Source organism: Haliotis rubra, unplaced genomic scaffold, assembly GCF_003918875.1.
Source record: "Haliotis rubra isolate DU_JTF1 unplaced genomic scaffold, ASM391887v1 Scf838, whole genome shotgun sequence".
NCBI lineage: Eukaryota > Metazoa > Mollusca > Gastropoda > Lepetellida > Haliotidae > Haliotis > Haliotis rubra.
In genome coordinates this window covers 378,794-389,570 of record NW_025767566.1, presented here as the reverse complement: position 1 = coordinate 389,570, position 10,777 = coordinate 378,794, and the positions used below count along the sequence as shown (strand labels likewise).

The following is a 10,777-nucleotide window of genomic DNA, read 5'->3' as shown; positions in this document are numbered from 1 at the left end:
GCAACGACAGCTGTATTCAGATGTATCTATGTACCCAGAGTGAGCCACGACAGCTTTATTCAGCAGATGTATCTATGTACCCAGAGTGAGCAACGACAGCTCTATTCAGCAGATGTATCTATGTACCCAGAGCGAGCAACGACAGCTCTATTCAGCAGATGTATCTATGTACCCAGAGCGAGCAACGACAGCTCTATTCAGCAGATGTATCTATGTACCCAGAGTGAGCCACGACAGCTGTATTTAGCAGATGTATCTATGTACCCAGAGTGAGCAACCAGACAGTTCTTGTTTTACATTGTTAGGGCAAATTTGCAGCAGTCTCTCAATAAGAGTAATTCTATCTTTCTTCAGTACCTGCCGACAAAGGGGTGAGTTAAGATTTAAAGTCACATCGGCAATATTTCAGCCATATCGGCCGACAAAGGAAAGAAATACAATATGTATGCATTATTCCCCAGAAGGATGTATGCTTAGGGCTCCAGTTGTTGCACCTTAGCCTGTCTAACAGTCCCTGAACCATATTATTTTCCATTAGCCCAGCCCTTTCTGCAATGCTGGAGCCCAAGATTCTGAATCTCCTATCATACTGGGGCTTCTTTTCAATTTCAAAGGAATTGTTTGTTTCTGTCAAAATCATGTACTGACTGACTGACTGAGTTTGTGGTTTTAGCAATATTCCAGCAACATCACGGCGGGGGACACCAGAAATGGGCTTCACACATTGTACCCATGTGGGGATTCGAACCAGGGTCTTCGACGTGACGAGCTAACGCTTTAACCATTAGGCTACCCCACCGCCCCCCAAATTACGTATATTCAGAAACTAAGCATTAGTCTAGTTGTACTTCTCCGACCAATGTGTATTGAGTGTGATTGACTGTGATGTTGAAACAGCTTTGATTAGTACCTTAGTTTTATCACAATATGTTGGGTCCATTTTAAAAATCATATGGGGCCAGTAAATCTCCATAGTCACTGACCCGACTGGCTATAGTGAATTTTCATGGGGTCAGTTGGTACATATATCACTGTCTCCGACTTGTTAAGTTAAAATACACTTTTAATTCATGCAAGAATATGGCCTGATAAATAATATTAGCAGCTTAATGATGAAACCAGTGTCTACATTCAAATTTCGGACTATGAATTATTTTGTGGGCTAGTAACTTTCAGGCAAAGCGAGCCCGAAACTAACACTGGTTAGGTCGATGAGCCCGAAGAAATGCAGGTCTTTGACTTTTTTTAACAAACGAGGCGGAATATGGGATTCTAACTGTGCACAGCGTATTTGGACGCCTTAGGCTATTGTCACCCGTGCCCTAGGTGTCAACAGGTACTAAACAGAATCCTTACAGTCACACCAAGCTCAAGTCTCCTGGAGTATCTACGGTATTCTGAAGGCAGAGCTAGGTATCATTCATTGGTTTGCCTGCACCAGCAATCGTGCCATTGTGGGCACAGGCCCTCGTGTCTTTGCGAGGATTAAAGATTTTTAAAAAGTATGTAAATAAATGAGATGACCCCCTGACTCGAAATGCTTGACGGAACAATACATCACGGTGAATTGTACTGTGAGCATTTTGAGTCGGGGGTCATGTCAAAAACAATATGTTTTAAATCTTTAATCCTCGCAAAGACACGAGGGCCTGTGATTGTGGGTGGTGGTGTAACAGGGATATCTGCCTCCATATGGCCATGATGGCAGCGATTAGCGTCGTTTGACCAGTCGTACATCGAACGGATGAGTCGATTGTCAATTTTCTTGGGACATATACTGAAGTCCCTAACGACAAATGCAAACACAAACTTGCCCTGAACAGTCAAAAGATATAAGAAAAATATCCTTCTACATTAGAATTTGCAGATAATACAAACACCGAGATACGTTTTGTTGTTGGACATTTTAACGTTTAGTAGTATCTCGAACTATGCTTACGAGGGGCGATCAAAAAGTAGTGGGACCTTACCTAGAAAGTGATGCAAATGCAGTTGTTTTCATCCCCCGCCGAGCGTTTAGCGCGAAGCTGGGGATATAGTATTAGGCTCCGTCCGTCCGTACGTACGAATTTGAATATCTTAAGAACCGTTGACTAGATTCTTTCATATTTGGTACCTAGGTTCATCACGGTATAAAAAAAGGTCCCAGTCAGGTTTGGTGACCTTGACCTTCATTTCAAGGTCACAAGGGGACTTAGCGTTTTACTCTTGTCGGCGAGATATCTCAAGAACCGTTCACTAGATTTTCTTCACATTCAACACCAAGCTTTATCTAGGGAAGGCGCAGGGTCCAGTCGATTTTGGTGACCTTCACATAATTTTCAAGGTCATGGCGACATTGTGAAGATTTCAGCATGTTAACCTGCATGTTAAGCAATCTTAAGAACCGTTCACTGGATTTCTTCATATTTGACATCAAGCTCTATCTAGGGAAGGCGCAGGGCCCAGTCGATTTTGGTGACCTTCACTTAATTTTCAAAGTCATGGTGACACTATGAAGATTACAGCCTATTAACCTGCATATTATGCTTGTCAGCGAGATACCTCAAGAACCATTCGCTGGATTTTCTTCATATTTGACGCCCAGCTTCATCCAGGGAAGGTGCAGGGCCCAGTTGATTTTGGTGACCTTCACATAATGTTCAAGGTCACGGCGACACTTTGAAGATTTCAGCATGTTAGCCTGAATTCACTGGATTTTCTTCATAGAGTTGAATGTTTTTCAATAAGCATTTTCTTTAGTACCATATTTGCATATTTCATACACTATGACATTCATGCCATGGTCAAAGTCAGTCTTGAAAATATTTGTGTGTTTGAACAACTAAGAAGCAAGATATCAAGAGAGGTTGACTGGTCACATTTAACTTCATCTTAAACTTTCATTACTTTTTAAGTTTGATTTGATAATTTGCGGCGGGGGATTATGTCACCTTAGTGATAATGCTTGTGTTTTATTTTTCAACATATACACGAAGTACTTGATTAACCACCCGCTGTACTTTTGCAATGATAGGTTTTCAACACGTTCATAAAACTTCTCGTGGTGACCACGATGGGAAAAGATGAGTGTTTTCTGGCCAGTATGATCCTTTGACTCATAAAAAACGACAAAATGGTTGGAATCCGTGTTGATTTTATGATGATAAAAAATGATTTAAAAAACACACACTGATTTTCATGCAAAACCATGTCTGTACAAGTATGGCCCTGGAATGTTTAATGTGAACATTCAAAAAGTCATTTTGCGTGTCTTACACGATTCAAGGTATGGCAGCCAGCACTCTCCTCCTCATACCCCCTTGCCAGTGCCAGCCCCCTGATCATCTGACGGGCCACCTCTAAGCTATTCGTCGTGTAAAGCAGCTTCCAATTGGGCCAGGTTCTGTACAGGATCCCTTTGTTGCACACGAGGACCAACCATGTAACAGGTATTCTCGAAAGGGTTAAGATCAGGGCTCATTCAATCGTGAGATGTGTCAGGGGGCCCTTAACTAAGTTCTTCGTGTATATTATCTGTCAACCTCAAGCCAATTGGTTTTGCTATGTTCCAGCCTTACGATCCCCATTTTGTTTGACTTATTATCTTGGTACCCCCAAAAAACTCAAAATCTGCAATAAATGCATCACAGACTTCAGGAAACAAAATATGCATGAAACATTTTGTGTGTTGAAATAGGTATAGAAGTCCACTAGACTTAGATATTAAGAGTGCAATAAAAGCAATTCCAGTGAAACAGAAAACAAATACATCTCAATGTGAAAATGTCTTTTATCCAAAAGATGCATATATAGAGATCATTACACGAGCAAGTGTGTCACACGACTTACACGAAACGAGTGTGAAATACACACATTTTGCACGAGTTTCGTAAAAGTCGTGTGGCACACTTGTGGGTGTAATAATTTCTTTATTATCCATTTTATTCATGTACATTTGTCAAATTGGGCAGTAAAACACGGTTAGCAAGTGTGACTGCCCTGTTCAATGACGTCACGTTCAATTGTTGAATGACGTCACAGACAACGAAATACAGGAACAATGGTTGCTATGCAAAAGTGATATATGCACATGTGCACATATGATATATATGACACTGCTTATGTTTCACCATGTGGATAATAAAGATGTATATATTACCCCTATTCTTAAGGTTCCGGTGGCTTTAATAATCAGTCTTAAAAGTACTGTCGGAAATGCTAGAAAAATGCTTTTTAGCCTTAATATCTTTATAAAGGTGATAAATGTACTATGTTGTCAATATATCAACTCGCCTATAGTGTACCTAATTTTTATTTCAATCGATTTAACATTCCCATGCATTTAAAGGGCAGTTTACAGGAGAGAATTTGGTACCAAAACAGCAACTTCAGATTTTTTCTGAGTTCAACAACAGAAATCTGAAATAGTCTTTACATTTATGCTAATAATACAGGTGGTGTAAAAATATGAATTAACGTATTTTCTAAACAAATAAATGTTGAATGTTTGTGTTACTTTACTTAATTATCGTTTCTTTATTGAAGAAATATTAATATAAATGTTAATTCTTGATAAATAAGTTTCCCGTCATGCATGCACATCTTTATCACAGCGTCCACTATGGCCAACGATTTGCAGTCGATTGTTGCAAAGGTTTATAAGTTTTTTCTAAACCTTTCATTAGTTTAGAAAGGGTTTATTACAGAACTTGTAGAGCTGTTGGTATGTCTTACCAACAAGTTTAAAATATTGTGAACAAATCAGACAAGACAGGGACCGTCTCAAAAGCAAAACCGGGACGTAAAACCATCCTTGACAACTTTGACAAGGGAGTGCTTAGACGGGCGCTCTTCAAACTTTATGAGAAGAAGAATATATATATTCTAAAGAAGCTACACCAGTGACTTCGTTAAATCTTTGGCCAATATTCACAACTAGATTAAACTGACCGAATTACATCCATATTTTTGCAATGAAATATACTGTTGACATGTAAAACATTTATTAAAACGTTGCACATTTCTACAATCAATCGATAAGAAAACACATGTGATAGGATTCTTTCCAATGTACAGTAATTCGTATGTTTATTTCAAAACAAACACACATACACAAATGATCCCTTACATAACCAATACGTATACTATACGTACACAGTCAACATTTTGCAGAAAACATCTATTGAGATGACCCCTCGCCCGAGCGTGTGCTCAGGTGTCAATTTCACCTGTCGATACCGTGGATGCTGATGACATAACACAGGCAGTTGATGTTTGTATCAAATAACGTCCCACTACCCCTTATTTTTCTAAGTTTTTGGTAGTTTCATCAGTAAAAACACATTTTAGAGCATGTCTCAAAATTTATTCCCTCGGTCTACATTAGGTAGATGTTTCTTGAAGTGATATTTGTTATTTAAGTAACTGTAATACCTCTGAATTTTAAATATAAGTCAAAAAGCATTTTTCTAGAATTTCCGACAGTACTTTAGTAACCTTAGACTCGGTATTATTCGTTACACTGCTATACTGAGTTTAACTAGACCTAGTAGAAGGTCGCGCCAGCCAACATTTGAGCGACCAATCAAACGCGAGACGGCCGAATGGATTTCACCAATCAGACAACGACTACTTGTTAGGGTTCGGCGGGACTTACAAAACGTTTTTTGGGATTTTCTCTTCCCTGGTCTATCATCAAACGAAAATCCACATAAAACACAGATATTTGACCATCAGTATATACGCTTATAGGTTTCTAATGACATGGTTACTATTTGCTGATATTTTCGCAAGATGGCATCCTTGAATATTGACAAAAACGCTATTTTCAGCGGCTGTTTACTCATTGCGTGTATCACTCCAAAGCGATCGTGCGGAAAATAGCATTCGGAATCGTTCGAGTTTTATAGGTAATGGATCAAACGGAATGTGCGAATGCTAACTTTTCGCGATTTGGTAAGCTGTGTTCTGACTGGTCAGTCCAAAAGGTTAGCTGACGCGACCTTCCACTAGGTTTTGTTAGACTCAGTATAGCAGTGTAACGAATAATACTGACCCTAAGTTCACTTAGACTGCTTTAATAAAGGAAATATTTTTTTCCCAGTCAAACAGAAAACTAATACAATCTCAATGTGACAATGCCTTTTAATGATCAAACTGTATATATTATCAAAAACATTCATATAGTTGAATAGATTATCCCTAAAGACATTCACTGTGGCAGATATACTTTAATTATACAAGAAATGTACATTCAGTAAAGCCAAGCTAAAGAATGTTGTGTTCAACCCCAGCATTATGACAGCAGCCTGCATGTAGTCTAGTCTGAACCTGACAATCCAGTGATTGATATTATGAACAATGCCCCATATACAATGACAGTAAATGAAGCCAGTCATCAGCCTGGCAATCAGACTGATGTCAACCAGCTGGCCAAGCCTTGGTTGCTGGAGACCTATTCTAGCCCTGAATCCACGCATACTTGAGGAGAGCAGACAGACTGTTGTGAGCGGAACAAGCACTCTTCACTCTACATCCAGCAAACTTGAGGAGAGCAGACAGACTGTTGTGAGCATAACAAGCACTCTTCACTCTACATCCAGCAAACGAAAACACAAAGATCTTCTGAATAGATACTTGAATGAAATGTAACAGTGGCTCTCTATCACTGTTGTACACATACATGCATGCACACAAGCACACACACACACACATGCGTTTTCTCTATCCAACTAGACTGTATCATTCAAGGAAGTCTGGATCAGAAGATGCATTGTCTTCAGGAAGAGTGTTTCTATTATCATGATTTGGGATGCTGGACAAGAAGCACTATTTTCATTATTTGAGACTAGGTGTACATCTTGGTTTTCATTCATTGATCATGTGACATGAAGCATGTCCTCCTTACAAGTCTTATGGTTAAACATGTAAATGGTTACAATGTACAGAGACGCACCTTAAATCATCTTTACATTTTTCTACAAGATAAGTTCATGGTTATTAAGGTTCCCTCACGACTGCAACAAACTACATCATACACATGATCATATAGTCTTATAGATCAAGTGATTTGGTTCAGTTAAACACTGACCAGTGATTTTGAATATCTGCAAAAAAGTGGGGAAAATATCCGAGGAAAGGCCAACGTGAGGTATATGTTCATGACTCCACACGCACACAACCTGGTTAATAACAATTAGAAATATAATTGAATCAATGGGCATAACCCACCTAACACATCCTAGTAATGGCTTTGGTCATGGGTGATTCAGTGCAGTGTGAGGAAATCTGGATGACTACCTGATCCTAGCATGACTAAGGGACACAACTCTGCACAGCAAATGTGGCACCTCATGTCTCTTCTCACATTTAAAAAGTACTCCCATGTATAACACAACCCACCAGTCTGTGAATGTAGGACATGCACTATATCATACACCTCCTGAACACCCCTTCACATTTCAGACTGGTGAGTTACAGAACATACACGTCCATAAGAGAGTAGTTTCCCTGATTCTACTCAGATTGTTCCGTCTTCTGTTGAGAGAGCCTCTGGAAACCTCTTGATTTAGCAAAGTTTGCTTCTTGTTTCTTTTTCCTCTGAAATTAAATGTACAATTAAATATAAACCAAATCATTAGTAACACTTGCAAATGAAACAGTTAGTTCCGAAATGACACTGTCAGTTTCCAAACAATAGGAAATCAAAGATCTTATTAATTTGTAGGTGATTATAAAATGGGAATTAAGCAATCTGTTACCTACAATGTTCTCAACCTCGGAGTATAGTCATGTGTTTAGTTATCATCAAGGTTAAACAAAGTCCCCTACAGCAAGCGCATTGTAAAACTCGGGTTAGACTAGCTTTCCTATCAAAATATAGTTTCTTCCTATGAGACCGAAGCCACTAAGTGACATAAGCAGTGGCCTAGTCAGATAAGTGTTTGCCTTGCTGGTCCTAATGGAGACTGAAGATAATCTTGAATCTTACTACTCTAAATACTACTGTATGTGTGTATATGCTGTTGCCAAAATAAATAATTCTGCTTGTGATTAGATTTATTGCGGCATCTTACCTCTGCCTTTAAGCACCTGGTCAGTGCTCTATCCAGATCATTGCAGTGTCCCATGAATTTACGAACTGGATGCTGAAAAACAGTTTGCAGAGAAAGTTAGCCCCAGCATTGTCATATAATTTAAGTTTGATTTAAAATCATTGTCATGCTGTTGCCACTACTTCAGAATTTTATTCATTTTGGAGATAAAGGTACTGATGCAGCTCGAGCTATATGCAGATTCAACTAAGCTTGATGAAATGGTACCAAACATGCACCATGAGTTTCCAAGTTAATTAAGTGCAGATAAATCAATAGGTATCATAGCTCTATCGACTTAAATCACAGCATGTTTACCTACAAAACTAAACACAAACTCTTTGTTCATGAGGTTGTGTTAGTTAGTGAGTGATCTGGTTTTACACAGCGTTTAAGTTTTAGCAATATTCCAGCAATGATCACAGCAGAGGGCACCAGAAATGGGCTTTACACATTGTACTCATGTGGGAAATAAACCCAGGTTTTTGGAGTGACACGCAGATATTTTACTTGTTATGTAAATATATTGAGCAAGTTCCCATGTAAAGAGTGGGCTGTTAATCTGAATTGAAAGAAAAGTCTTTACGGACGAAATACACATATGCTCAAACATTGCTTTTATAAAATCCTTGTATTTTAATTACATATGTGAGAGGCACTGAAGTATGAATTACATTTCTAATCCAGCTTTAGGTAGAAAACTAATCAAGCCTTTAAAGGTTTAGCTTTACATCACACATCACGGTTACAGCATCACACTGTTCACTGTGACAGATAAAGATAAATCCAAATACAAACAAAATTACAATTTCTTAATATTACTCCGTATCAAAGTGCACTTAGACAGGTGTTGGGCTGTAACATCTTGACAGGTTGTGATACAATAAACAATACAATGTCTGAAAACTCTCAAATTGATAGTTTAAGATAACATATCAGTCATAAAACAAAATGAATAGTCACCCAATCGGAACAAACTTAGCTGATTTGAATCAATACATAAACTGTGGTTTTAGACCTATTTCTTATATAACTAGAAAAAGCAGAATTATGAAATTTTCTGTTCAATTGTATTTGTCAGCCATGTACATGCTTTGTATCACTACATGACTTACAGGATACTGTTATCATGGCACAGTATGGTGTACAGTGGAATGTTACAATCTAAGACATGGGCTAAATCAAACTAGTCCAAAGCCCATGAGATGAGAGGTGTACATTGGACTCAATTCTTGGAGAAAATGACTAGTCTTTATAGTCCTCTTAGTAGTCCTGATCTAGCAGGCTAGTAACTATATGATGTAGGATATGTACAGAAATGGGTGAACCATGAATCAAAACTATTCAATTAAAAAATAATCCTACTTACATCGACATGACACTGCTGGAATGCATTAATAATTTCATTACATTCAGCAGAATGAAGATGAGCGGAAAGATCAGGATGCATTGTAAGAATTACTGGTTCCACCTGAAATGAAAATTGTTATTCAAATTAGGGGATATCACTTGTTAGAAACTAGGTATATAAGGCCACATAATGGCCAATTAAATCTGCTCCATAGCATCACTGTCAAACTTGATGGACCTGTCAACTGGAAAATACTAGTTCATCTAAAAGTTTACTTAACTAAACCGGCAACTTTTTAATTAAATTATTTATTCCAAAAGTTTGTAAATTGGGCATTTAGTTAATTTGTAATGAGTACTCCTGCTTTGAATAGGTCCTAAGAAAACTATGAGGTGAGGTGAAATTGGGTTTTACGTCGTGCTTGAGAATATTTCGCTCATATGACGACGTGCATGCGTGTGTATGTATATGTGCGGCTGCTTGTACTAGCCCAGACTTAAGCTGGTTTTATAGTGCTAGCCCACTGAGATACCATGCCACAGTGAAGCATGAATACCCTCCTGGCGGACGCTCTAACCACTACACCACGGAGGCGGTCAAGAAAACTATGAGAATCAATAGGTTGGTGAGTATTGATGACTCGATTGGTTGTTGTTGGTATGGGATAATGAACACTGGACTGTTTGGCCTAGGCTTGATTATTTACAGGCTGTCATGTTTGAAATAAGCACCTAGATCTTGCATTGAGCCCGCATGTACAAATTCCTTTGGGTTCTATGGCATGCAGTAAATATATGTGACAGTAAGTTGCTTTTGTCTACATGAAGAATTTAAGCATTTAGTCAGGGGCTTCAGGTTTTATAGTGTGTGGGTCCCTATGGCAATTTTATTCATTTTAATTCGAACACTGGCTGAGTGTGTTGTTAACAGCAACAAACTGAACTGAAGCCTGACAAAATAGATATTAGGTTCGTGACTGAATTGTTGCCATCGGGAAATATTGCCAAAGAAAAAGTGTTGAATTGGTGTCTGATAGAAATTAGAATATTCTTTTTGTAAGAAAACTCTTGCATCCAGAGTCAAATGACGAAACCTGAATATGCCTTGGTCGTTAGTTAGTTATACGCCATTATTCTCTTAAAGCCAATATTCCCTGCACTGCTGCAAAGTTGTTTTGCAGCATTTTAGAATTATGGTACAGATGAAACATAATGACCCCTATTAAACACATATGAGTTATTATCGCGGACAAAATAGAGACATGCACGCTCTTACATAAATAGCAGACAAGCACTTCCTGTGTAGTTGGCGCAAAACGTCATTCCATATCCGGATAGGTGCTTGCCCACGT

The 10,777-nt window shown here is 38.5% G+C and overlaps 1 protein-coding gene across 1 annotated transcript; it reads right to left on the bottom strand.

The window, feature by feature from the left end:
* Nucleotides 1-7,346: 7,346 nt before the first annotated feature.
* On the bottom strand, nucleotides 7,347-10,758 carry LOC124262432 (COX assembly mitochondrial protein 2 homolog). Its single transcript, XM_046696920.1, has 4 exons — nucleotides 10,702-10,758; nucleotides 9,445-9,546; nucleotides 8,058-8,129; nucleotides 7,347-7,581 (listed from the first exon to the last, which is right to left on the bottom strand). Exons 2-4 carry the CDS (start codon nucleotides 9,523-9,525, stop codon nucleotides 7,498-7,500), a joined length of 237 nt encoding a protein of 78 aa, XP_046552876.1. The 5' UTR covers nucleotides 9,526-9,546; nucleotides 10,702-10,758; the 3' UTR covers nucleotides 7,347-7,497.
* Between the last annotated feature and the right edge of the window lie 19 nt (nucleotides 10,759-10,777).

What these genes read in the sequence shown, in the direction of transcription:
- LOC124262432 (XM_046696920.1), bottom strand. Translation starts at nt 9,525, where the DNA reads ATGCATCCTGATCTTTCCGCTCATCTTCATTCTGCTGAATGTAATGAA. An exon ending in TCCAGCAGTGTCATGTCGAT is followed by an intron (nt 8,130 to 9,444) that starts GTAAGTAGGATT and finishes ACTGTTTTTCAG; the next exon opens with CATCCAGTTCGTAAATTCAT. An exon ending in CCAGGTGCTTAAAGGCAGAG is followed by an intron (nt 7,582 to 8,057) that starts GTAAGATGCCGC and finishes ATTTAATTTCAG; the next exon opens with AGGAAAAAGAAACAAGAAGC.